The sequence below is a fragment of the Oryzias latipes genome, chromosome 4 (genome assembly GCF_002234675.1).
Source record: "Oryzias latipes chromosome 4, ASM223467v1".
In the NCBI taxonomy this organism is placed as follows: Eukaryota; Metazoa; Chordata; class Actinopteri; order Beloniformes; family Adrianichthyidae; genus Oryzias; species Oryzias latipes.
This window is the reverse complement of record NC_019862.2, coordinates 6,864,195-6,891,703: the sequence shown is the minus strand read 5'-3', so window position 1 is coordinate 6,891,703 and position 27,509 is coordinate 6,864,195. Positions and strand designations below refer to the sequence as shown.

General features: G+C 45.4%; 2 protein-coding genes across 3 annotated transcripts in view; one reads left to right on the top strand and one right to left on the bottom strand.

Moving 5' to 3' along the window:
• LOC101161789 (procollagen galactosyltransferase 2) overlaps nucleotides 1-10,672 on the top strand; it is a 28,012-nt gene extending 17,340 nt beyond the window's left edge. The window contains exons 2-12 of the mRNA XM_023954088.1: nucleotides 66-176; nucleotides 244-361; nucleotides 1,463-1,597; nucleotides 1,672-1,876; nucleotides 3,774-3,893; nucleotides 4,079-4,152; nucleotides 4,994-5,100; nucleotides 5,331-5,463; nucleotides 6,041-6,168; nucleotides 6,278-6,484; nucleotides 8,866-10,672. Of these exons, the coding sequence (XP_023809856.1) occupies nucleotides 66-176; nucleotides 244-361; nucleotides 1,463-1,597; nucleotides 1,672-1,876; nucleotides 3,774-3,893; nucleotides 4,079-4,152; nucleotides 4,994-5,100; nucleotides 5,331-5,463; nucleotides 6,041-6,168; nucleotides 6,278-6,484; nucleotides 8,866-9,139 (1,612 nt within the window). The 3' untranslated portion in view covers nucleotides 9,140-10,672. The remainder of the gene's footprint in view (nucleotides 1-65; nucleotides 177-243; nucleotides 362-1,462; nucleotides 1,598-1,671; nucleotides 1,877-3,773; nucleotides 3,894-4,078; nucleotides 4,153-4,993; nucleotides 5,101-5,330; nucleotides 5,464-6,040; nucleotides 6,169-6,277; nucleotides 6,485-8,865) is intronic.
• A 1,238-nt stretch (nucleotides 10,673-11,910) lies between these two features.
• ptgfr (prostaglandin F receptor) lies at nucleotides 11,911-27,120 on the bottom strand. 2 transcript variants are annotated; one of them, XM_004067821.4, is made up of 3 exons: nucleotides 26,449-27,120; nucleotides 24,707-25,499; nucleotides 11,911-13,622 (listed from the first exon to the last, which is right to left on the bottom strand). In XM_004067821.4, the coding sequence occupies exons 2-3, from the start codon at nucleotides 25,484-25,486 to the stop codon at nucleotides 13,275-13,277; spliced, it is 1,128 nt and encodes a 375-aa protein (XP_004067869.1). In that variant the 5' UTR covers nucleotides 25,487-25,499; nucleotides 26,449-27,120; the 3' UTR covers nucleotides 11,911-13,274. The 2 variants fall into 2 exon arrangements, with proteins under 2 accessions (XP_004067869.1, XP_020557889.1); XM_020702230.2 differs by having other exon boundaries at nucleotides 26,491-27,120.
• Between the last annotated feature and the right edge of the window lie 389 nt (nucleotides 27,121-27,509).

Sequence of the window (27,509 nt, the reverse complement as noted above, 5' to 3'; positions counted from 1 at the left end):
TCTATCGTCACGACAGCAACTGAGATGGTTCAATCGAGCCTACATCGTATGTGTTTGTGTTTCAGGGCAGCGACAGACCATAATGTGGACAACACCACGGCCATGCTGAGAGAATGGCTGAAGAAGGCGCAGCAGGTCTACCACTTTGTGGAGTGGAGGCCAATGGAGGAACCCAGGCAAGTCAAACGTTCCGAACGGCTGGTTCTGTTTTCATGGAGATTCGTTAAAATCTTTGGACTGCAGGTCTTTCACAGATGAGTGGGGTCCCAAGCACTGGCCTCCTTCCAGGTTCAACCATGTGATGAAGCTGAGACAAGCGGCTCTGAAGGCTGCGCGGGAACGATGGGCCGACTACATCCTGGTAATCTAATCCCTACAGAGCAGATCGCGAATGATAAGATAAATCCTAGTTTTTTCACAAACATGTTCACGCTAAACACTAACACACAGTGAGACATTGGAGTGCTGTTTGAAAAAGGGGGAAGTCCCACTCTGATCGTCTTCTGATCAATTTTCAAAGCGTTTCCATTGATCTTTTTATCCTGATGATGCCATTTTTAGCCAAAATCCATAAACCTGTATCGTTTTCTAGGACATAGTTTCTGCAGAGCAGCAGGAGTTCATTAGAAATTCACTTCTGAGTTGTGGGCGGGACCATTGGTGTAGAAGTAACCTTTGTGTTGATATCCCATCATCCATCTGTTTACATTCTCTACCCCTAGCTTACAGCCCCTCACACCCCCAACCTAAGATTAGTGGTGCAACAAAAATGGCAGCAGTATCTGAACTATCCAGCCGTACAGTTTAGATCCAGATTCCAGCTCAGACGAGGAAAACAAAAATGAACATGGATCTGTTTGTCTGCAAGTGGATGCATCAGAATGGAGCAGAGCAGGGAGACTGTGGCCCCGCCCAGCGTATTTTCACACAAGTTTTTTTCTTCAAACTGCATTTTTTCATCTGCTCCTGATTTAGGACGATTTGAATAACGAAAAACTCAGAAATGCAATTTTGAGCATAGTTTTCTTCATCTATGTCCTCCCTTATCAGAAAAATTCTAAAAGAACATGTTAATAACTCCAAAAACACAATTTTCATCAGAGTGGGACTTTGATATCCTGTAATATTAATGACAAGTAATTTTGTGTGAAACAATTGCTGCTTTAAAATGATCCATAATTCTTTTGGATACTTCTCCTCAGTCTACTGTAATGCAGGCCTGCCCCACCCTGGTCCTCCAGATCTCCCATCCTTCCTGGTTTTTGATTTGGTCTGCTTTCTACTAGTTGGCTGACTCAGATGTCATTTTGATTGGCTGAACACACCTGGTTCGGGTAATCAGCTGTAGACCATGCAGGGTGGTAGATTTTGAGGACCTGGTGTACAGTCTTTTATTTAGTAAAGGTTGGTATTTTGATTGAACCCTTTGTTTGGTCAGAAGGTGAAGACCTCTCCTCTGTAGTTTGCAGATACTGATAATCTGTTGACCAACCCTCGGGTGCTGGACCTGCTGATAGCTGAGAACTTAACCCTGGTTGCTCCCATGCTCGAGTCCCGCTCTCTCTACTCCAACTTCTGGTGTGGCATCACCCCACAGGTGCAGTACAGACTGAAAAGTATGTTTAACCCAGTCTGTTCTGTTATGTTCTGAAATTCCATCCTTCTCGCCAGGGCTACTACCGACGAACCCCAGACTACCAACCAATCAGGGAGTGGAAGAGGGTAGGCTGCTTCCGCGTTCCCATGGTGCACAGCACCTTCTTGGTGGACCTGCGGCGTGAATCTAGCAAAGAGCTGACCTTCTACCCACCTCACCCAGACTACAGCTGGGCTTTTGATGACATCATGGTGTTTGCTTTCTCAGCGCGCCAAGCAGGTCAGCTTCACTCTGTCACTTAGATGCCGAACACATTTATGTCCTCTTCCTTACAGCTGTCCACAACCTAAACAAAACATGAAGAGATCATTAAAGCATTTTTGAGGTCATTAAGGAAGAAAAAGAGAGAATTTATCCAGAGAGGAATGAATTCAGAGGAATAAGACAGAAATCTAGCAGGCTTTTTCTTGATGACCAATGAATCCTGAACTCAGTATCCCCAAAAATAAAAACACTTTAAAAGCAATTTAAGCTAATAAACTAACTGACTAACTAGTATACTTGGCCATCTGGGATCTATTCTAGAAAGATCAAGCACGAACATTTGTGACGTAAAAGATTGCTGATTCACAATCTTTATGAATACAGAAGAGTATGTATGGTAAAAAATACTTTTTAGGTAACGTAATTGTTTTGTAAAATTACAGAATAATGTTTGGAGAACCCAACAAAACTTTCTTCAGGGCTTTTAAAGTTAAACAAATTTCCCTGGACCAACCGTGGGCCGGGTGGGTGGCTGCCTGGAGTGCGGAGCGGGTCTCCCTTGGGGGGTCCTGGCTCGTACCTGGGGTTGGGGCGGGGGGATGCCCGGAACTCCTGGGGGGTGATGTGCTGCTCGTCTGGGGCTGTGGGCGCCCTTCTCGGGTGGGGCCCTGCGTTGGCTCTCCCGGCGCGGCTGTTCTCCTGGTTGGGCTGGGGCGGCGCTCCCTTTCCCTCTGTGCCTCCCTGCTCTCTGGCTCTGGGGGCCTCGCGGCGGCCCTGCTGGCCCTGGCCTGGGTGACGGACTGGGTCGCCCGGGGGGCCGTTGTTCCCTGCCTGCTGCCGTGTGGCGTTGGGGGTTCCGGCTGCCGCTGCTGCTGTGGCGGGGGTCTTGGTGTGGGGATGGCTGGGCGCTCTCCTTCCTTTTCACATTCCACCGTCCATTTTAGAAAAACATAAACACTCATCTGAGCACAGGTGTTAGCTCACCTTTGCACTAACAGTTTGCATGATTGAATGAATGAAAGATTTCACACTAGTTGGTTTAAAGGCATAACTATGCGTGTGTGAACACTATCTGTTTTGTGTACATGTTGACATGTGGACATTTTTTTCAGCCAGCAGGTGTGTTGAAAACATTCGAGTGTGTGTGTGGACAGGCCCTGCCCTTTTTGTACTACATTTGAACCTTACCCTATGATAAACAACCAGTAAACTTGTTGCTTTATGCTGCTTCATGGTCTTAACCCCCCCCCCTCCTATTATCACCCTCTTACCCCCCCCCCCTCTCTCTAACATCCCTCTCTCTTCTTCCCTTCTTTCCTTTTCCGTCCGGTCCAACACCCAAGATTTTCAAACATGATTGAAATTAATAAAGTTTGGCCTCAATTACAAAAGGGGTTTATTCAGACATACCTTTGGTTTGTCTGAAGATTAATAACCCCTGTTGTTAAAGTAAAATATGTCCAACACAAGAGGCCCTCAGTTCTCATCTGCCTGCCCAGCTGTTGGACAGGACAAGTAAAAAAAAAAAGTTAAACAAATTTGGGTTTTGTTTTTTTATTTTTATTTTGGGCAGCCAACATTTAACAGCAGCCAAGAAATTAAAAATATAAAAATAAAAAAAAATGGGAAAAAATATAGCATTAAAATAATGAGGGCCAACTTTGACCTTTTGGGTTCTCCAGTGTTTAAATATTGTCGACGATTTGAAGTTGTTTCTGGGCAGTTTGGATCTTCTGCACTGATTCCACCTTTTAGAAAAACCCAAAGCTTGAGTTTCCGTTGAAACTGAAAGCTGCAAAGCTGTCCCAGATGACAGAGCTCCACCTGCTCTGCCTCTTCTGACTGGATGGGAACTGCTTTCAGCTGTTGGAGTGCACACACTGAATTTCCTTTTTCTGTTTGTGTTTCTTAGATGTGCAGATGTTTTTGTGCAACAGGGAGCACTATGGCTTCCTGCCCGTCCCTCTCAAGGCGCAGCAGACAGTGGAGGACGAGGCAGAAAGTTTCATCCACACCATCACCGAAGCTTTGAGTGAGTCTCACGCCTCTGACCATTCACCAAACTTTACACTTTCTCCACGTTGACCTGGGACCCTCCTGTCTTTTTTCTCTCCATGTTTTACATTCCTGTATTACTACTCAGACTTTAAATGAAATTCCTTCAGAAATTCGTTTTTACTAATTTCCTGTGTGAACCCCTCCCCTCTCTGCCAACAGTTGAACACGACATGGCGCCCTCTGAGCACGTGTACATGTTGCCGCCGCCGCAGATCAAGATGGGCTTTGAAGAAGTGAGTTTAAGAGTCCATGTAGGCACAGTCAGGAGCCTCTTCTCCTGCTTGCACTAATCCAGAGAAGTTCCACCTTCAGCGTTCTGCTCACTTAGCTTCCCGTCCTCTTTATTTTTTATTTTTTGCCCGCTCCTGAGACGCTTCTTTCCCTAAAAAATGTCTGTAAACTCACAATTTTGGAAAAAAAAAAAAATCTAACTTTCCTTTGTAATCTGTCTCCTAGCTGAAATTTAGGAATGTGTTAATTTGACCCACGCAGTTTTAAATTGTGTTTTTTGCATTTTTAACATGTCCGGTAGCATTTTTCTGATGACGTAAAAAAACATTTTAAATTTCATTTTTGAGTCATTTTTTATTCAAATTGTTGTGATTTAGGAGCAGATAAAAAAGTGCAGTTGGAAAAAGGTAGAAATTTGTGACGTAAAAAAACAAGCTGGTGAGATTTTTCCTTATGTTTGGTGCTGGGGGGGGGGGGGGGGGGTTGAGGGCATTCTAATTTCAGTTTTAATCGTTTTAGGTTCAGAATCAGAGATACTTTATTGATCCCACTAGTGGGAAATTTGTGCCTTACTGTAGCAGGATTGTAATCATAAAAGAACATAGAATAATGTTAAAACAGAATAAATGTAAACAAATAAGGTGGTATAATTTGAGAAATAATTACACACAGTAAATAGACATAAACAGCAAAAATGTGCAAATATTTTTGAATGTGCAAAAGTTCTTTGCGTTCTGAAAAGTGCTTTGTAAATGAATGGAAGCTCTGCTGCTGAATTTTAATTCACACTACTATGTAAACTGTTAATGTACACTTTATAAATAATTTGCTTTTGATTTCCAGATTTTCCTGATTAATTTGAAACGGCGACTTGACAGAAGACAGAGAATGTTGAAAACGATGGCGTCGCTCGGCCTTCAAGCCACATCGGTGGATGCCGTGGACGGGAAGTATGTCAGCCGCTTCACGTCACGCGCCTCATAAATGACCTGGACCCCCACGCAGGAAGTCCAGTTGGTTCTGCCATTCAGAACCCACTTTAATCCCATGTCAGGAATGTTATAATCCTTACGGGTTTTCTGGCGCCATTTGAGGAGCGTCTGTTTCCTGATGGATGTAAATTATGGGATGTCCTCTTCTCCTCATTACAGTTGCCTCACTTGCTTTGCTTCTCTCTCAGGGCTCTGAACACGTCACAGCTGCAGATGCTAGGGATCGAGATGCTGCCGGGCTACAAGGACCCGTACTCGGGTCGAGTCCTAACTCGGGGGGAGATCGGCTGCTTCCTTAGCCATCACTCTATATGGAGACAGGTGAGCGCCGCTGGCTAGAGTCCAGTTTCTATAACATAAAGCTGTAAAAATAAGCGGACATTTAACGTCTGCGATTTTCCTCCGAACCAGCTACTCTTGGACACAATTCCAGGTTTGCCAATCTGACCTATAATTCAGAATAAGTTGTACATCTGAGCTGAAACGCTGCAGATAAATAAAAGTTTGCTACTAGAGTAAATGTTTCATTTGTCACCTGATGTGGGTCAGATGCTCTGCTGCGCCCCCAGTGGCTTCCTGTCTGGTATATAAGTAGGGTATGGTGCCCTGAAAGGTGTCTATTATCAAAAATGAGCTGGCGGGAACCGTCCTCCACTTTGAGTGGTTGTCCCGCGAATACCATGGTCACTGACAAAAGAAACATATATTCAATCAATCTTGTTATTTTTAAATGTTTTTTTCAAATGAAGCAGACTATTTGATACACGCTGTGATGGAGCCTGCCGCTCGTTGTGCTGCAGCTGGTAGATGAGGACTAACCAGCGGAGGAAATTGGTTTATATGCTAAACCGAAAAAAAATCTTCCAATCAGCCGTTGACTGATTTTCTGATCAATCAGGTGATTGAGCGGAGCTTCCAGAAGGTTCTAGTGCTAGAGGACGATGTGCGGTTTGAACCCAGGTTCCGGCGAAGACTTGAGGCCATCATGGAGGACGTGGAAAGAGCCCAGCTGGACTGGGACCTCATGTAAGGCCCGCGTTTGCCTCAGTGCTCCCATTATTGTTGTTGTGTTGCTGTTGGTGGAGTTTGTTGGATGAAAATGTTTGTTTGCATTACCGTGTTCTGGTTCCTTCAGATACGTGGGGCGGAAGCGCATGCAGGTGCATCAACCAGAACAGTCCGTGAACGGCGTGAACAACCTGGTTGTGGCCGATTATTCCTACTGGACGCTTGGTTACGCGCTGTCGCATCAGGGAGCCAGAAAGTTACTGGATGCTGAGCCGTTCAAGAAGATGCTGCCGGTTGACGAGTTTCTGCCCATCATGTTCAACAAACATCCCAAGTCAGTGTCCTCCTCCGCTTCCCCATCAGACTATAAATTGTGGTGAAAACTTGAAAAACTTTCAATAAATAGATAAAATGATGGAAAACAGAAGGAAATGCACAAACATGCCATGCAGAAAGGTATACCACAGTACAGGACGTTTGAAATGGCAATTTTTTTTAATTAAGTGACTTTTATTCTCAATATGATTTTCAAAATAAGCTCAAGCATAGCTCAATGGAAAGCCCAGAGTAAATACTGACAGAAAAGGGAATCAGAGAACAGCATTAACACGTCTGCAAAAAGCAGCAGGGAGTTTAAGTCTTAGTCCCAACTGTCCTTACAGGCAAGAAAATGGTCAAACCTGGACGGCGCACACCGGTGACTCTCACTAAGTGTAGACCGCTCGGTGAACCCGTAGGGAGAAAACGTTCCTGCACATTCTTTCCACGGGCATGCTGCAGGTGACAGGTCGCAGTGAACACTCATACAATACGTAAGGGGGAAGTAAGTGAGTCGTACAGACTTTTTAAATCCGTTAGTGCTGTTCACGTGATACGTGTGCGCTCCTTGCTGCAGCCTGACTGTTAGAAATAAGGAAATCAGAGTGTAGTTTGTGTGGGCGTCTTACGGTCACTTATGGATCACGTGCACACCACATGCTTGCAGTCAGTAAAAGGCCAGGACTCACTGATCGGTCTACGACCTTGATATTTCTGGCACACCCCGCACAGGTTCGCAGACAGCCCGTTTTCACCCGTAAGAGCAGCTCATTGCTGAGGATGTTTAGAAAAAAGAGGAATAAAGAGCACCATCTTTCACAAGAAGGTTTCACTTTTTGGAAGACTGATCAGGTCCAGTGCAGGGATGTTTTTATTTTATTTACCTCCATCATCTCCAACCTCTTCATCCTTTTTTTTGGCTCCTTTCCTGTCACGTCTCTCCTGTTCTGAAGCCTTTGGAAGTCGGGCACCTCCGTGGTCCCAGACCCCCCCCCCCCCCCACATCTCCTCTCTGTGTGAGGAATGTGGACCCGCACGGCTCTTCCTGCTGGCTGCAGAACTGGGACAAGATTCCCATTGATAGAGGTGTGGGGGCTGGTTTCAGACGAACACAGAGAATGTGTGGATTCTTTCTGAATAAATGGAGACGTGTCCCCAGTGTTCCACGTATGGAATAGTGAACACCCTGCATGTGCTGAATGTGAGAAGATAACAGGACGGGATGATAATGTCAGTTGAGATAAGTGTCTGTAGACGCGTGCATTAATGCAGACGTTCTTTTCAAGCATTCTCTGTTAAAGAACACGCAGAACCTAAGGAACACAACAAAGAGAGCAGTGTCACTGAGCTCAGCAGCTCGGGCTCACTCAAAGTCTGGAGTTTCATCCAGCACGACACTAAGATTTAAAGAGGCAGCCAGACGTTCAGATACCAAAGGTTGTACTGCAGGAAAAATACCTTTACTTCAAAAAGTATTTCCCAAAAAGTAAAAAAAAGTAGTCAACAAAATAACTACTTGAGTATCAATGAAAAGGTAACTGGTGGCAAAAGTACAGAGTAACCGACCCGTTATTAAACACTCACTGTTTTGAGTGTAAAACAGAAAAAAGCACTTGAAACTCAAAGATACATTAACCTTTACCTTCATGTCTTGGCTGGCTTTTCTGGTCCATTTGTAATGATGTGCCCTGCTCTGTTTCGAGTGCAGAATAGAGAGAATTTCTCTGGAGAGAGAAATTGAACCTTAGACCATTTGGCTTTAATCTGCATTAAAAAGTATGATGATGAGGAACCCTTCAGGTGTACAACTCTTCCATCCTCTGCAATAGAATTTACTCTGTCCTCTAAATCCCGGAGGCGGGGCTTGATGATTGCTCGTAGGCAGGGATGGCCCTGATGCGGACCTACATTGTCAATTTGAATCGTGAAACAGGAAAACGTGATGACTTTTGAATGAAAACATATTTTCACAGCAACTTAAAATGCAAAAGATTTTGTTTTCAGTAAATATTCACATTAAGAAGATCAAATTGCATAGTTTTTTTTATATGACATTGTAAAATGCATATTAAAATTGTCAATTTAATGGAATCGAGTTGATTTTCCATGTCCAATTTTTTTAACCTTTAGATTTACAAGACTTAAAAAAATTTGTTTTTTAGATTTTTATTCTTGAGCAACTTTTGAACAGATTCCTCTTTTTTCAGTATTAAAAAAGAAAAATTAGACTGATGCAGCATTTATGTTTAGATAAGGTTCTGTTTTTATACTAATAGTGGGAACGTTATGATGGGTAAAATCGACCACATTGACGAAAAATAAACTAAGATAAAGGTTAATTAAGAAATTCCTTTGCTTCTGTTTGACCCCCCCCCCCTCCTCCACTGTTGTCCCCAGCGCTCAGTACATGTCTCATTTTGAGCCGAGGAACCTGAAGGCCTTCTCTGTGGAGCCACTGCTCATCTACCCCACCCACTACACCGGAGAGCCGGGCTACATCAGTGACACCGAGACCTCCACCATCTGGGACGACGAGGCCGTGGCCACGGACTGGGACAGACAACAGGCCCGGAAAACAGCCCAGCAGGGCAGCATCGGACCAGTGGCGCAGAACAGCGTGACAGGAGATTCTCCGCCTCCTGCAGCTCGTGCGTCCCGGGACGAACTCTGATCCAGAGATGGAGAACCTGGACTAATGAAAAAATGGTTGCTGTGTGTGAACACACACGGAGTGAGGGATGGGTTCTTGTGCAGCAGGATAGACTATTGGGTGAAGAGGAGAGCAGGAAGAGACCAAATGATCTGAATCTGAGACGATAGATTTATTTATTCTCCGTGTGCCCCTCAGATGAATCCACAACACATGGAAGACCAGCAGGACAACAGAACTAACCCTACTTTCTCATAAATGGACCTTCTGCTATGTCTCTCAGGTTACTTAAGAGTAATGCTTCAACAGAACGCTAAAGAATAAAAGACTCTTAACAGGGAGTCCTGAAAGAGAGCCTCTCTGTCACGGTGCACACGTAAATGTTTCCAGAGCTTCATACAGCCTTTCTCTCCAAGCAGCAGAGTGGTCGGGGATGCCACCAGGACCCAACCAGCAGGCCGGTTCTGCTGGGCAGAAATCCAGAACATCTATTCCATAGAACAAAGTGCGATAAACATTTGGGACAAATTGGGAAAAGTTTGATGTTCCTCAGAACCAAAGCAGTGAAACTACATGTGTTTCTTCATTTTCACTCAGTCAGCAGCTTAAAAACACTTTGGTATCATTTCACACAATCTGAAATGATTCCGGTTTCTCTGTTAAAGCTGCAAAATAACAAAACTGATTGAAAACTGTGATAACTTATGTTTATTGCTATTTTTTAATTTAGACAATAACTGAAATGAGTGTGAACTGTTCTCCTGATGTTTCATAAAGGCAGAGGTTTTTGGGTTTTTCTTGTAGTGTAGGATGGGGTTAAAGGGTGAATGAGCGTTAGTCATGCAGCTCTGGTTCTGCTGTTCCTCTAAGGTTCCTGTCTGTTTTGGGATGGAACAGGGAAGGCAGGAGGTGGGGCGACAGGGGAGCTGGGGAGGAGGGCTGTGATATGAACAGTTCAACCTCTTCAGAAACACACGGGCAAATCTTTAAAATGAAAGTTTGATTCGATTTACTTTTATTTCAAGCATTAATTATAGTCGATACAATAAAATAATCACACAGATTTACCAAACTCATTACAGAAACTATGAAATGCAGATAAAAAAACAAAACTTTGATCACATTTTCTTAATTAAATATGGTGATCATTAACTAAAATCAATACATATGACATCAGTAATGTGATACTCATTGATTATAATCAGAATACAGTTTCATTAAATCCAGATATCATTGCTACACAGATAAAGTAACAAAATGGAGAGCTCATTTAATATCCTCAGAATTCTCACACCTTTTCAGTAAACTTGAAGGATTGTGGGATCAAAGTTTTAAATGTGAGGAGAACAAGTATATGAATCCTAACATCAGTTCCACGGAACCGGATCAGCCGGGATTCCGGGTCGCTCTTAAAGTCCAGCTATGTTGCAGGAACTCTTTTTGCAGGATTTGCTTACCAGAGTGCAGCAAATAATGGACTAACACTTTGCCGCCCCCTGCTGACTGCAACCAGAAATGTGTCTAATTCTAGAAATAAAATTTATACTGATGAAACTGTTTTTGAAAAATTCCTGAAGACCCAGTTCAATGAAAATTGTGTTTTCAACATGTTCTTGTTGCATTTTTCTGATAATGGAGGACATTTGTGAAGAAAATTTAGCTCAAAATTGTATTTCTAAGTATTTCTTTATTCAAATCGTTGTGAATCAGGAGCAGACGAGAAAAATGACAGAAGCATTTAATTTCTATTCAATTCAATTTTATTTACATAGTCCAATATCACAACACAGTTGTCCCAATGAGATTCACACCGGTAATTGTACAAAAAAAAGACCACGACCTCACTGATCTGCTCCAGAACTCCCAGAAAATGACACAGATTTTCAGATTTTACCTAAAAACTGCATCATCATAACTAAAATACCACTGGAAACATTTTGAAAATAGATTACAAGATGAAGCAACTTAAAATTGAAAAATAAAGACATAAAATGTATCCTAGAGTCATTTTTCTGGTTTACACTTCAGTTCAATTCATCGTAGTTTAGTTTCTAAAGGTTGTCTCACAAAAAAAAATCAGTCCAGATCATATCACAAGGCTCAGGTTTTCTTAACTGTATGCCCATGGTTTGTGGAAGTGACCAAAAGATTACCGGTAGATGGAAGAGTTTTTGAAGAAATCCCCGTACTGAGCAACTAAAGGAGAAACGTTCCACTGAAGGAACCTTCAGGTGAGGTTCAGGGGGTGTAAGGAAAAAAGAAACGTCTCACCTACTTCCGTCATTCCTGATGTCCCCACTGCCCTGCTGGTCAGGAGTCTCTTCGAGCTTCACATATCTATTTTGTTAAACTCCACATCTTTCATTGTCCAGCTAAGTCTGTGTCTTCTTGGGGTCTTACATTAGTGTGACAGTAAACTCTGGCCAGTTCATGAACTCAGATCAGACTGCTTGGAAGGCTTAGAGGGGCTCTGACCAGCTATAAACAACAGTTTTCTCAGATGTCTGCTGGTCTTCAGGACTTGACTGAGCAGCTAAATTAATTTTATGCAAGTGTTGATGCTTTAGCAGTTTGTAAGGATGCACCCAGTCAAGTACTGCTCCACGTGGCAGAGCCAGGCCATTTCTTACCCAATTCTGAATAGATTTTACCTTCAAACCCTCTTCTTTTCCTAACCCTTGTGCCATCTTAGATGACCCCACCCTTACTTTGACGTGTTATCCCCACCAACACAAAGGTGGAAAGATTTCATGTAGTCCATGGACACCAGTGAAGATCACAAATGATTGAAGAAAAAAGGTTCAGAGCATTGTCTAGTGGGTCTAGATGACCCAACTCCAAATGTTAAAGTGCCTAGGATAGCACAAGGGTTACAATGTTTATATGATTTCTCTATGGGGAATGGCAGAGTGGGAGAGAAACTCCCCAGTGTGCTTCAATTAAAAGATTTTCCACATAGCTGCGATGGATTTTTGACCCTGTAAAAGCAGAAAGGGCAGCATATTTCCCTTCCTAAAGAGGGTAAAAAAGACCCCCCCCCCAAAAAAAAACCCAACAAAACCCCCCAAAAACTTATTAATAATTTTATAATAAATCCACATGATGAATATGTAGACGTATGTCACCAGAGCACAGAATCAGTAAAGAATTCATTATTATTGACTAAAAAAACACAAAAATAACAGTTTTAAGTTTTGTTCTTTAATGTTCAGAGTCTCCTATTTTCACATTCTATGCACATTTTAGAAACAACATGAAACAGCTTAATACTAAAGCGCTGAGAACAGGTTTCTTATTTACAACGTAGTGACTTGCTAACAAGAAGAGCAGAGGAGCTAAAACTTTTACTTTCTGAGCGCTGAAAGTGCTGGAAAGTGTTTATGAATCGCTTTTAAGACCCACTAATAAACTTGTGTTTTTATTGTTTTTAACACCCGCCATGCTCTTATAATTAATGGAGGACATTTATAAAGATGATAGGATCATAATTGCATTTGGTTAGTGTTTTTTTTATTATTCAAATGAATAAGGAGCAGATGAAAAATTGCAGATTGAAAAATAACTAATATGTTAAGTGGAAAATACATTGGGTGGGTCCCAACCTCCCTGCCCCGAGCTCTCAAAAACGGGGGGGGGGGGGGGGGGGGGCATAGCTGCTCTTCGCCAACAGTCCGCCCACATCTCAGAGGTGAACGTCTAATGAACTCCTGCCGCTTTGCAGAAACTATGTCCTAGAAAAACGATACAGGACTTTTGATTTTAGCTAAAAGCGGAATAATCATAACTAAAAAAACGCTGGGAACGCTTTGAGAATAAATCAAAAGATGATCGTAGTGGAACTTTAAAGAAAACAGCAGTTGTCTTTTTGTTGAAAGGACTTACAATGCCAAAGTCCAAACGGTATTTTCCAGCATCGATTATGGTCGATTTGTTCCATTTTGAAACAATTTTATAGTAGTTTAGGTCAATTAGATTGACAACTTGGCTCAGACAGATCGATCTTGTTGGGTTGTAGGAATAGAAATCGATTCATTGATTAAGTCGATTAATTGTTACACCCCTACTTTTTGTTCTGAGAGCTGCTGAAACACTGAAAATTAGAAACAAATAGAAAGCCTACACCCCACAGAACAGCACACTTCTGGCAGCTCAGTGATTACTGGTGATGTGGAGACGAGCTGAGCGTGTTCAGGTGTGACCCGCAAGCCAGGCTTCCAGTTATGGATGTGATGGCAGTGTCTGGTGCAGCCGGACAGCGGGGGTCAGATTTGCTGGCCTCCATGGAGCTGCCGACCATCCTGCACTGCCAGTACGGGAGGTCTGGGTGCTTCGAGGACCAGCAGCTGTGGAACAGCATGAAGATCTTCTTCAGAACAGCCCTCCTCAGCAGGATGTAGACCCAGGGGTCCAGGATCTGGTTCCACGTGGCCATTCGGACAGTGGTCAGCAGACTGAAACACACAGACTCCTCTTTGCGTCTGGTACTCAGAACGATGACGTGGATCTGACAGGGTGTACAGACAAAAACACAATTGCATTTAAGTCATTACAATAATAACAAAAAAGTTGCATCAAAGCTCTCTCTTGTTATTTTTTACATTCAGTGGTTAAACCTTTATTTTTGTCAGGAGCCGGGGCCAGGGCGGTTCATCTTTGTCTCACTTCCGGGTTCGGGCTTTTATTTTGTTAACTCATGTTCTGTCTTCTGTTGGTTCTTTAGGTAACTTACCCCGGTCTTCACCGGCACCTGTTTACCCACCTGTTTTCATTTATGTGTGTGTATATAAGCTCCTGTTTTGATTTCACTTGTCACCGGATCGTTCTACTTGTTTGACCTCGGTCTCTACGAGCTTAAGAAGCCTTCCTTGGATTAAAATATCCTTTTGATTCGAACTTCTGCCGTCCTGCTTTTGTGTCCGAATTCACACCCCTTGACATTACGATCCGGTCATCATGGACGCAGCGGACGCAGGAGTTCCACGAACGAGCAGCGACGCCCAGGAGAGGGTCATTCTCCAGCAGGAGGAACAGCTAAATTACCTCAGGCGAGGTATGCTGGAGATGGCTGGGCGCCAGGAGCATCAGCTGACCGTGATCGGTGATCGCATTGAGACATTGGCAAAGCAGCTCCAGCAGCCGCCGTCATCTCATCCGCCACATCACTCTACCTCTGCGCCGACACCGGTGATTCCAGTCCAGACGACGTCACTCGCCCCGGGGGTTCAACTGGCCCGACCAGAGAGGTTTTCCGGCGACTCAGGGGATTGTCGGGCGTTTATCACTCAATGCGAGCTTCATTTCGAGCTGCAGGCAGCCAGTTTCCCTACTGATCGGGCCAAGGTGGCATTTATAATCTCACACCTCTCTGACAGAGCCGGAGCATGGGCCACTGCGGAGTGGCAACGTGGAGGAGCGACCTGCGCCTCTCTCTCTGCCTTTCTCGACGCCTTCACCCAGGTTTTTCAACACACGAAACCCGGCAGAGAGGCGGCTCGGGCGCTGATGCGGCTGACACAAGGTAACCGTCGGGTGACGGATTATGCTATTGAGTTCCGGACTCTCGCTTCAGAGAGCGGGTGGAACCCCGCAGCGCTTACGGACGCTTTTCTAGAGGGATTATCAGAGGAGCTGAAGGACCACTTAGCTCCCTTGGAGCTGCCCTCATCCCTGGAGCCTCTTATCGCCCTGGTGATTCGTATCGACAATCGACTGCAGGATCGTCGGCGGGGGCGCCGGGTGGACGCTTCCCAGTTCAGGGGACACCCTGACGTTTACGTCCAGCCCTCCCCTCATATGTCTTCTGTTACCCCCACAGTGCCTCCTGCAGCCCCGTTGGAGGAACCTATGCAGCTGGGTCGTGGCCGTTTGTCCCCCACTGAGCGTAGACGAAGGATGGCAGCAGGTGAGTGCCTTTACTGTGGTCAGCGGGGTCATTACTGTAAGAACTGCCCAAAAGCTTCCGCTCGTCATTAAAAGTGGGCACACTGACGAGCGGAGGCCAGGTGCCCGTCGATTCTAAATCCACCTCCTGTCTTTTGGAGGGTCACATTGTGTCTAAGGGTGGGGGGTTTCCTGTTCGGGCCTTGTTAGATTCTGGGGCTGAACAGAACCTTATGGATGCTGAGCTAGCCAGACAGGCCGGTCTTAGGACCAAGTCGCTTCCCCGCCCTTGGCGGGTGATCTCCCTCAACGGTGAGGTGGTCGCCACAGTTAACCAGATCACTGAACCTGTTCACCTCATCCTTTCTGGGAACCACCACGAGCATACCAGTTTTTTTCTTTTTGAGTCCCCTCATAATCCGGTGGTTCTAGGGTTTCCCTGGCTTCTGAATCACAACCCAGTCATCGATTGGCCAACCAATCGCGTAGTCAGTTGGAGTACTCATTGTCACGAGGCCTGTTTACGCTCAGCTCGGCATCCAGAGTCTGACTCCGCTGACCCGGTAGGGGAGCCGCCCTCACCTGACCTCTCCAAGGTCCCTCCTGAATATCATGACCTAGGGGAGGTATTTTCCAAATTCCGGGCTCTCTCCTTGCCCCCGCACAGACCGTATGACTGCTCTATTGAACTGCAGCCGGGTGCCACACTGCCCAAGAACCATCTCTATAGTCTGTCCAAACCTGAGAGGGAGGCAATGGAGCAGTACGTAACTGACTCTCTTCAGGCGGGCCTTATCAGACCTTCTTCGTCTCCTGTGGGGGCGGGGTTTTTCTTCGTGGGGAAGAAGGATGGAACATTACGCCCATGCATTGACTACCGAGGGTTGAATGCCATTACGGTAAAGAACCATTATCCTCTTCCACTTATGAACTCCGCTTTCGAGACGCTGCAGGAGGCCCGGTGTTTCACCAAATTGGACCTACGGAATGCGTACCATTTGGTTCGCATCAGGGAGGGAGACGAATGGAAGACCGCCTTCAACACGCATTTGGGACATTACGAGTATCTGGTGATGCCTTTTGGACTATCTAATGCTCCAGCTGTATTTCAGGGCATGATAAACGATGTACTCAGGGACTACATTCACCATTTTGTTTTTGTATACCTTGATGATATTCTTGTTTTCTCCAGGAGTCCCGGCGAACATAGGCGGCATGTTCGTCTGGTTCTTCAGCGCCTATTGGAGAACAAGCTTTTCGTCAAGGCAGAAAAATGTGATTTTCACTCCTCCAGTGTGTCTTTTTTGGGTTTTGTGATTGCGGAGGGGGAGGTGCGACCGGACCCAGCTAAGGTCAGCGCGGTGGTTGATTGGCCTGCTCCGGTCAATCGGAAGCAGCTTCAACGATTCCTGGGGTTTGCCAATTACCTACGCCGTTTTATTAGGGGTTATAGTTCGGTCGCGGCCCCTCTTACGGGTTTGACCTCCACCTCCTCTCCTTTTGTTTGGACAGAGACTGCAGAGGCCGCTTTCCGGCGGCTCAAACACCTTTTTACCACCGCCCCAGTTCTCATCCAACCGGACCCCTCCGCCCAGTTTATTGTGGAGGTTGATGCCTCGGACGTCGGGGTTGGAGCTGTGCTGTCCCAGCGGCAGGGTGCTGACAGCAAGCTTCATCCTTGCGCTTTTTTTTCCCGCCGGCTTACTCCGGCGGAGATGAAATACGACGTGGGGGATAAGGAGCTTTTAGCTATCAAGCTGGCGTTGGAGGAGTGGCGGCACTGGTTAGAGGGGGCGGGACAGCCTTTTGTGGTCTGGACGGACCACAAAAATCTGTCTTATATCAGGACCGCAAAACGGCTTAACCCGAGGCAGGCACGGTGGTCACTTTTTTTCGCTCGGTTTGATTTTGTGGTGTCGTACCGCCCTGGCTCCAAGAACATTAAACCAGATGCTCTCTCCCGACAACTGGAACCGGCTATGGAGGATTCCCTTCCTCAGACTGTAATTCCTGCCTCCTGTGTTCTGGGTACCCTCTCCTGGCAGCTGGAGAGGGAGATCAAGACTGCACAGGCCCGGGAGCCAGACCCTGGTGGGGGCCCCCCTAACAGACTCTATGTTCCCAGGGCTGTAAGGAGCCAGGTCCTCCAGTGGGCGCACGCTACTCGGCTTACCTGTCATCCCGGGGTACACAGGACGATCGCCTTCCTGCGTCGCTGTTTCTGGTGGCCCAGTTTGGCGAGGGATGCCCGGGAGTTTGTTTCTGCCTGCACGATCTGCGCCCAAAACAAGGTCAACAATCGACCTCCAGCTGGCCTGCTGCATCCCTTACCTGTTCCGAGCCGCCCTTGGTCCCACATAGCCCTAGACTTTGTGACCGGCCTGCCCTCATCTGCTGGCAGAACTGTGATCCTGACTGTTGTGGACCGATTTTCTAAGGCAGCTCACTTCGTGCCCCTGAAGAAGCTGCCTTCGGCCTCAGAGACCGCCAGACTCATTGTGGAACACGTGTTCAGACTGCATGGGATCCCAGTTGATATCGTTTCTGACCGTGGACCACAGTTCGTCTCACAGGTGTGGAAGAGTTTCTGTGCAGCTTTTGGTCCCACGGTCAGTCTCTCTTCGGGTTTTCACCCACAGTCAAATGGGCAGGCCGAGAGAACCAATCAGGACCTGGAGGTGGCCCTCCGATGCATCTGTTCCCGGCACCAGACCTCTTGGAGCACCCTTCTGCCCTGGGTTGAGTATGCCCACAACTCGATGACGTCATCTGCCTCGGGTATGTCCCCGTTTGAGGGTTCTCTAGGCTACCAACCCCCATTGTTTCCAGAGCAGGAGAAGGAGGTGGCGGTGCCGTCGGTACAACACCTCTACCGCCGCTGCAGACGGATCTGGAGGGAGGCTCGCGCTGCTCTTCTTCGCTCGTCCGCAGCTAACAAAAGACTGGCTGATCGGCGTCGGTTACCGGCGCCTACCTACGTGCCAGGTCAGTTAGTACTCCTGTCCACTGCCAACATCAAGCTGCGGACAGAGTCTAGAAAGCTGTCTCCACGATTCATCGGACCGTTCGAGGTGGAGAAGGTCGTCAACCCTGTGGCGATCCGACTACGCCTTCCTCGGTCCATGCGCATACATCCAGTTTTTCATGTTTCCCAACTCAAACCCCATGTTACTAGTCCTCTCCAGCCCCCTCCATCTCAACCTCCGCCACCTCGCATCATCGACGGTCTGCCCGCATGGACGATCAAACGCATCATGGACGTCAGACGTCGGGGCCGGGGTCTGCAGTACTTGGTTGACTGGAAAGGTTACGGTCCTGAGGAGAGGTCCTGGGAACCCACATCTAGGATGTTGGACAAAGGCATGCTCAGGGAGTACCACAGGCGTCACCCTGACAAGCCCGGTGGTGCGCCCAGAGGCGCCCCTTGAGGATGGGGTACTGTCAGGAGCCGGGGCCAGGGCGGTTCATCTTTGTCTCACTTCCGGGTTCGGGCTTTTATTTTGTTAACTCATGTTCTGTCTTCTGTTGGTTCTTTAGGTAACTTACCCCGGTCTTCACCGGCACCTGTTTACCCACCTGTTTTCATTTATGTGTGTGTGTATATAAGCTCCTGTTTTGATTTCACTTGTCACCGGATCGTTCTACTTGTTTGACCTCGGTCTCTACGAGCTTAAGAAGCCTTCCTTGGATTAAAATATCCTTTTGATTCGAACTTCTGCCGTCCTGCTTTTGTGTCCGAATTCACACCCCTTGACAATTTTGACATGGTTGTCACACATTCCTGGACTAGGGCAGCTCTTAATAAATATGAAGAACTGGCTGCGGATGTGATCTTAACATGTAGATGCTTTCAGCCTGTTTTATGACTTTGTAGTCCAAATCGGATGCTTTATAGGTTGCTTGTGGTTTAAACTGACTGATCTGTAGCTCTGTGGCACATCTTCCTGCACTGCCTTAAGGGCCGTACACACCGGGACGAATATCGGCGCACGTTATTCGCCAGCGTTTTTCAACACGTTTTTTGTGTTCACACCCAAGCGATTTTCGTTGACGATGAGCCAAGTGAAATTCCTTCCCTGACATCAGATGGCGCTTAATTTAAACAGAAATACCCCTATACACAAGGTGGCGCTGCGCAACTTTACGCTTCTTAAACTCGCTCTTCACTCAGAAGAAGAGAGCAAGTATTTACGCGCTTGTCATCATACAATCATACAAAGAAAACATGAATATTTCAAGCACCAGTAGCTCCAGCGATGAAGACATTATTGTTCTGTTGAATGATGAAAGACGCAGGAAAAGACGCCGATTTTGGGTACATCCCATAGTTACGAGAAGAGAAGAACATGGGGAGTTTTATCGACTGTTACAAAAGCTGAAAATGTATCATGAGTGTTTTCGGGGATATTTTAGAATGTCTGTCATTATTTCTTCGCGGCAGTGTAGACGCTACTTGGCGTATATCTTCTTCGCCGTTACGTACGTGTGCTCAGCAAGGCAGTTTTGTGTTTGAGCGCCCCCAAGTTGTGTTTTACTGTAACTTCAGAAGCTCCAGACACGTGTGCAAAAGCGCCATTCTCATTGGTTGTATAGTTTTTGACGTGGTGCGTCAAACCAAAAAAACGAACCGAGGCGTTTTTAAAAAAATTACGCTTTTACGCGTGGCGATTTTTGGGCGTCGGTGTGCACACTCACATTGGTGCCCTTTATTTAGTCACGAGGCGATAATTGTTGGCGAATATCGCGCGCGAAATTTGTCCCGGTGTGAACAGGCCTTTAGACTGTAAATGAGGACTGGACTCTCTTCCCCCCTGGCATTCCAAACAGGAAATGGCTCTGAGAAGCCAAAATCCCATACACTTCTATAGAGAAATAAACAGCTGTTACTCAGTCATTCTATTGGTCAGAAGAACCGTTCGGGATCTGATACTTTTCTTTAACATGTTCTTGAGAGTCCTCTTTTTTTCAAGACATTTTTACTGTAGTTCAAGTTATTTACGTCATAAACTGACCAATCAGATGCCTCAATAAAAGTAGGTGGAGCCTTAAAACTAAACTCGCTGAACTGGGAGTGCCTAAACCCACCCGAAACTGGACACTGGACTCTCTCACGAACAGACCACAGGTGGTGAGGATGGGAGAGAAGGTCTCTGTAGAGCTGACAGTCAGCACAGGAACACCACAGGGGTGCTGCCTCAGTCCAAAGGCCTTCTCACCGCACACCTACGACTGAACCTCCCAGGACTCCAACAACATCATCATTAAGTATGCAGGCGACACAACCGTCCTTGGTCTCATCAGAGGGGACAAGGCTGCATACTTTGTTCTCGACTTAAAAAACAAAATAAATAATAATAGATTATAGAAGGAACGCCCTGCCACATCCGCCGCTCACCATCAACGGGACTGTGGTGGAGCGCAGCAACTGTCACTGGTTCCTGGGTCTGCAGTTCACAGACAGCCTCAGCTGGGAAAGAAACACAGTGAAGAAAGCCCAGCAGAGGCTGTACTTCATCAGGCTGCTGAAGAAGGCCGGACTCAAGCGCCAAACCCTAATCCAAGACTACAGAGGGCCTGTAGAAAGCATCCTCACCAGCGGACTAACAGCCTGGTTTGGAAACACCACCACAAAAGAGAAGAAGATGCTGCAAAGGGTCATCAACACAGCTGGAAAAATCATTGGTTGCAATCTTCCATCCATCGACACCATCTACAGACAACGCAGCAGGAGGAGAGCGACGAAGATTACCAGGGACAGACACCACCCTGCCCACGCACTGATCCAGTGTGTGGACTCAGGACACAACCTCAGACGCCGCAGGCTTCCCCAGAAGCTTCTTCCCAGCTGCAGTCAGAATGCTAGCACAAGACATGAGAGAGGGGAGACTGGCCTGGCTTGGCCGGGCCTGGCCTGGCCTAACGGAATCAGACCAATCACTGCTTACGATGTCTGGCTCTAACATGGTGGTGTTTGTACTGCGAAAAAATGGCGACTGAATGGAGTTCATTTGGTTGGACCTAGACTAAATCATGTTCTATGGACTTTACACTCAGTCAGTCCAGTTCCCTGATACAGTTGATGGTCTCCATAGAACGTTCTCTGGTTGTTAGTCCTGTTCAGTGAATTGTTGTGTTGGTCAAAGTGGGAGTGGAGATGAGTTCAAGGATTTCAATAAAAACAAATATCACAAAACTAAAAAGAAACAAACTTAACCGAAAAAGACAAATATATCATGTTAAAGGCCTGTTCACACCGGGACGAATTTCGCCGGCGATTTTCGCCGACGTTTAACGCCTCGTGACTAAACAAAGGGCACCAATGAGAGTGTGCACACCGACGCGAAAAAACGCCACGCGTTAAAGCGTCAAAAAAAAAAACGCCTCGGGTTCGGTTTTTTTTTTCGACGCATCGCGTCGAAATCTACTCGACCAATGAGAATGGCGCTTTTGCTCACGTGTCTGGAGCTTCTGAAGTTACAGTAAAACACAACTTGGGGGCGCTCAAACACAAAACTGCCTTGCTGAGCACACATACCAGCGAAGAAGATAGACGCCAAGTAGCGTCTACACAGCCGCGAAGCAATAATGACGGACATTCTAAAATATCCCCGAACCAAGCACCAGTTCGAGCTACTGGTGCTTGAAATATTCATGTTTTCTTTGTTTTTTTTTTTTTTTTTTTTTTTTTTTTAACTTGTCCTGTCCAACAGCTAGGCAGACAGATGAGAGCTGAGGGCCTCTTGGGTTGGACATATTTTACTTTAACAAGAGGGGTTATTAATCTTCAGACAAACCAAAGGTATGTCTGAATAAACCCCTTTTGTAATTGAGGCCAAACTTTATTAATTTCAAACATGTCTGAAAATCTTTGGTGTTGGACCGGACGGAAAAGGAAAGAGGGGAAGAAGAGAGAGGGACGTTAGAGAGAGGGGGGGTAGGGGGTGATAATAGGAGGGGAAGGGGGATAAGACCATGAAGCAGCATAAAGCAGCAAGTTTACTGGTTGTTAATCATTATGGTAAGGTTCAAATGAAAAAAAAAACAAAAAAAAAAAAAAAAGGGCGGAGCCTGTCCACACACACACTCAAATGTTATAAACACACCTGTTAGTTGCAAAAATGTCCACCTGTCGACATGCATGTACACAAAACAGATAGTGTTCACACACATACTTATGCCTTAAAACCAACTAGTGTGAAATATTTCAGTCATTCAGTCTGTTGAGCTAACACCTGTGCTCAGGTGAGTGTTTATGTTCTTCTAAAATGGATGGTGGAACGTGAAAAGAAGGAGGGAGAGTGCCCAGCCATCCCCACCCCAAGACCCCCACCGCACCAGCAGCGGCAGCCGGAATCCCCCCAACGCCACACGGGAACCGGCAGGGAACAACCGCCGCCCGGGCGACCAAGCCCGCCACCCAGGCCAGGGCCAGCAGGGCCGCCGCAAGGCCCCCAGAGCCAGAGAGCAGGGAGGCACGGAGAGGAAAGAGGGCGCCGCCCCAGCCCAACCAGGAGAGCAGCCCCCCCGCCGCGCCGGGAGAACCCAACGCAGGGCCCCACCGGAGAAGGACGCCCACAGCCCCAGACGAGCAGCTGTTTTCTTTGTTTGATTCTGACAAGCGTGTAAATACTTGCTCTCTTCTTCTGAGTGAAAAGCGACTTTAAGAAGCGTAAAGTTGCGCAGCGCCACCTTGTGTACAGGAGTATTTCTGTTTTACATTAAGCGCCATCTAATGTCAGGGAATGAAATTGCATGTTCGCTCGGCTCATCGTCAGCGAAAATCGCCTGGGTGTGAACACAAAAAACGTGGCGAAAAACGCTGGCGAATAACGCCTGGCGAATATTCGTCCCGGTGTGTACGGGCCTTAAGGCCTGTTCACACCGGGACGAATTTCGCCGGCGATTTTCGCCGACGTTTAACGCCTCGTGACTAAACAAAGGGCACCAATGTGAGTGTGCACACCGAGGCGAAAAAACGCCAAGCGCCAAAGCGTCAAAAAAAAAAAACGCCTCGGGTTCGTTTTTTTTTTTCGACGCGTCGCGTCGAAATCTATTCGACCAATGAGAATGGCGCTTTTGCACACGTGTCTGGAGCTTCTGAAGTTACAGTAAAACACAACTTGGGGGCGCTCAAACACAAAACTGCCTTGCTGAGCACACATACCAGCGAAGAAGTTAGACGCCAAGTAGCGTCTACACTGCCGCGAAGCAATAATGACGGACATTCTTAAATATCCCCTTACCAAGTACCAGTTGGAGCTACTGATGCTTGAAATATTCATGTTTTCTTTGTTTGATTCTGACAAGCGCGTAAATACTTGCTCTCTTCTTCTGAGTGAAAAGCGACTTTAAGAATCGTAAAGTTGCGCAGCGCCACCTTGTGTACAGGAGTATTTCTGTTTACATTAAGCGCCATCTAATGTCAGGGAATGAAATTGCATGTTCGCTCGGCTCATCGTCAGCGAAAATCGCCTGGGTGTGAACACAAAAGACGTGGCGAAAAACGCTGGCGAATAACGCCTGGCGAATATTCATCCCGGTGTGTACGGGCCTTTAGGTTGCTTAGATAGAAGCTGAACCATCAGGAGACCCTGATAATGAATAACAGCATCTAAACCTGTTTGTCTGAGGTGAATTATCTTCTTCCTCACAAACTGTTCTCTAAAACGGTTTTGCTCCAAATTGTCATCTTCACTGAAATCCTTTTCGAGCATTTTTAGTGAATTTTAAAAGCTTTGAATTTGTGAACTCCTGCACCGTCTAGCCTTTTCTAAAAGACGTGAACTAACCTGTGTGGTTTGCTGCTCTCTAAATGGATAAACATGGGTTTGACTGGCTGTTTCACTGATTGATATTACTGTAAAGGTACCAAACAACAACAACATATGTTTTTCATTGTCTATTTGACAGAAAATCCCTCAAAGTTTGAAGAGTAAAGCGTACAAAGTGAAAAGTACATCGATATCAAACATTTTTGTCCAACTAGATTTTTTTTCTTTTAATTGTAAGAATTTAAAACATCTTATTAATTTAAAAGCATTCCTCTTTATTATGCTTTCTTTCCTGTTAACATCATTTTTATACCATACGTGTTATATGTTGAGGCTGTAACTGAAAACACTTTATTGCTTTCTAAGCATCTATTAAAGGAGGAAACAGTTCAGTGAACGGTTCGTCTGCAGGTTGGATAGCAACCTTTGGACTTTTGTTGTGTTTTTTTTCTTCAATTCTCAGAGTCAAACCAGAAATGTAGGAAAACAAAGGACCAGATAACCTGTTTTTACATTTTGTAGTTTAAAAAAAAAAGCTAATTTCTGAAGAGAAATTAAGTTTTTGGCTTTTCAGGGCTGTCTTGTTCCTGTCTGCATTAATTTGGTTGGGACGTGTGACGTTTGCTGCAACATTATACAGTCTGAAGTGTGGCTCTGTGGATCCTTTTAAAAATGTTTGTTTTTTCTTCGGATGAAACTTGATTATTGAAGTGATTTTGCTGCAGCAGGTCGCTGCCACAAAGGTATTTAGAATAAAGTTTTAAAATAAAAAAACTTGTTTTTTTTTACCACTTATGGCGTCCTTCTTTTTTAAATTGTGCCAAAAGGTGAACTACTTTTTTTTGGTCTCCTGTGTGCACTGATCCACAGGCTGCAGAGAACGTTATTATTGACCTCCTTCAGGGTCTTTGTGCATCCTAAAACCAGATGTTCTTACCAACAGTGGTCCCCAGCACACACAGGACACCAGCATGATGGTCAGGAGCTGGCAGATCATCTCTAAGTGGTACGGTGTTACTCTGCAGCTCTGCTTGTGGCGCAGCCGGCCATGCAGCAAGGCGCAGCTCGCGAAGGTGTTACAAATGATGGACAGCATCAGCGCCAGAAGCCCCAGGAAGGAGAAGAGCAGAGGAAGCAGCACATCCAGCCAGTCTTTTGGCTGCTCCATGTGGAAGAAGCACCAGCTCCCAGAGCTCTGCACCTCATATGGTCTCTGAAGCAGCACGGGCAGGAAGGCCACCAGGGCGGCGAGCAGCCAGCTGAGGGCCAGCAGTCTTTTGACGTGATGCGACGCCAAAGCCGTAGAGTGGAAGATGGGCCTGGTGACTCCAATGCAGCGCTCCACAGCCATGGCGCTCCCCAGGAACAAAGGGCTCAGACCGTAGAACACCATGCAGACTCCAAAGATGCTGCACACAACGCCATGAGGGTCAAAGGTCTCCCACTTCCTTTGGGAGCAGTACACGTAGAGCACCAGGGAGCCGTTGATGAGGTGACCCAGCAGGTCGGTGATCACCAGGCTGCTGGCAAACACCAAGAAGGAGGCTTTGGACTTGATCCGGAGCCGGTTGTAGGACTTGATCAGGATGAAGAGAGCAAAGCTGTTGGAAAAGACGCCCACAGTCATGGAGACGGCCGAGGCTGTGATGGACAGATGTTTGTGGCAGCAGGTAGTGTTGGCGGTTCGGAGCTCGGGAGTGTCTGAGGTAGCGGTCATGCTGGAAACAGACCTGCAGAAAAAATAAAGATGGAAAAAGGAGCAATGACAGTTTTTTTAACAACGCCTGAGATTTATTTTCACACCTTCGGAGCAAATCTTCCTTTAGTTAAGCTGCTTTTTCTGTAAATTTCTCTTATCCATTTATTCAATACCTCCCAAATCCCAGATTATTTTCTTCTACCAATATGAAAAATTTCCCAAAGAGATCAAAATCACTCTTTTACGATAATTAGTTGTTGAATTTGGAAAATATTTAAGAATAGATATAAATAAACAGCTCAAATATTCAACATTTTTATGCATTTCCTTTGCTTTCATACTTAAGCAGTTTAAGAAAAAAGTGAGCTGAAAATCCTTCAGAAAACGTTGTTTGAAGCTCCAGAAACATTAACAAAGAGACAACCAGATGACATTTTCCTCATTTATTCATGGAGCACAGATGTTTGTTTTTTTTCATGTTTGGCCCAGACCTGAAATATTTGCTTAGAATCAACAGAAGCACCGCTCATCCTCTTCTTCAGTCGTTTAGTTCTCTTTTCAATCTCGCTTGACGGCCCTTTTTGAATTTATTCGGATCCACATTTTGGCCTCTCTTCTGCCCTCCTCAGCCCCCAGTTGTGGAACACATTTTTTCCCCGCTCAAACACAACACCAATTTGTAAAGGATTTTGCAAGAATGAAGTTTCATGGATGAGTTGAGTTTGTATTTAGATCAACGTGATTTAAGTACAGGAGGTGGTCAGAAAGAAAAAAAATCCACATTTAAAATAAACACTTCAATGACTTAAACTAAATCAATTTGTGTAAATATTAAAAGAATGAAATCATTTGGGCCATCATGATAATAAAGTGGAAGATAAAAAAAATTTAAACTAATTGTAGTAAAAGTGATTATTTTTCCCTTAAATATCATAATGAAAATCAGAAAAACATGAATATAAGAACCTGGGATGTATTACCTCTAGTATGATTCTCATCAAAGAGCTTTCTGAACATCTGACCTTTTTACTCCAGAAGAAAGTGACCTGCTCCCCCAGAAAAAGAAGACGGTGAATAAGTCTCCAAACTGCAGAGGAGCAGCTCAGACAGCCTGCTCCTGCTCAGCGTCGCTCTTCCTTTCCTATAGGCGCTACAGCCAACCTCACAGAGGAAAAAAGAAGGATGATCCTGCGTAAAATCACTGAGGAGTTTGACGGAGGGTGGGGGCAGCTTGTTTTCAGGAGGCACCTGCAGCAGACACAAGGGAAGTCAGATAACAGAGAAGAAAAAGGAAATCTTCATCTAAAAAACATTGAACCTGCATCTAAGACGGATTCAATGACAGTTTTTCCCCCCCCCAAAGCTAATAACTGTTAAACTCCTGGATGTCCTGATAAATGTATATGTACACATATGCGTATGTAGATCTGTATATTTAGGTATTTATTCTTGTCTAATCTCAATATTTTTCTTGCCTCACTACTGTCACACGGCTTTATCTGCAACATACATTTTACTCAACAACTGGATGCACATAGTACACACGTTTATATTTTGATCAAATGTTATAATGTTCTTATCTTGTTTTTCTAGCTCTGATATGGTGACTTTTAATCTCATCGTACATGCAAACAGTTAACGCTTCTCTTCTCTTCTCTTCTCTTCTCTTCTCTTGGAGATGCAAGAAAAAAATGTGCTCCTCATTTAAAATGAACCCGCTTAACATCACAAACTACAACTTCAAACATCGTATAGAACACACACATAAACTAGAGATTTCATTTCCTTCCAAAAGGGAAAAATGGGGGGGGGGGTACATCAAGCACAATCAAATAAATTTCAGCCAAACATGATAAAATTATTTGTTTTAAGATGAAACACATTTAATTTCTTCTTTTTTCTATGCAAAATCAGGTCAAAACCTGTGAGAAATGCAGTTTTAAAGAAAAAAATAGACCAACATATAATAAGTCGTAACAAATTATATTGGTGCTCAAATTAATAAAGTTTTTCATCAAGTGTTTTATAAAAACAATTCGAA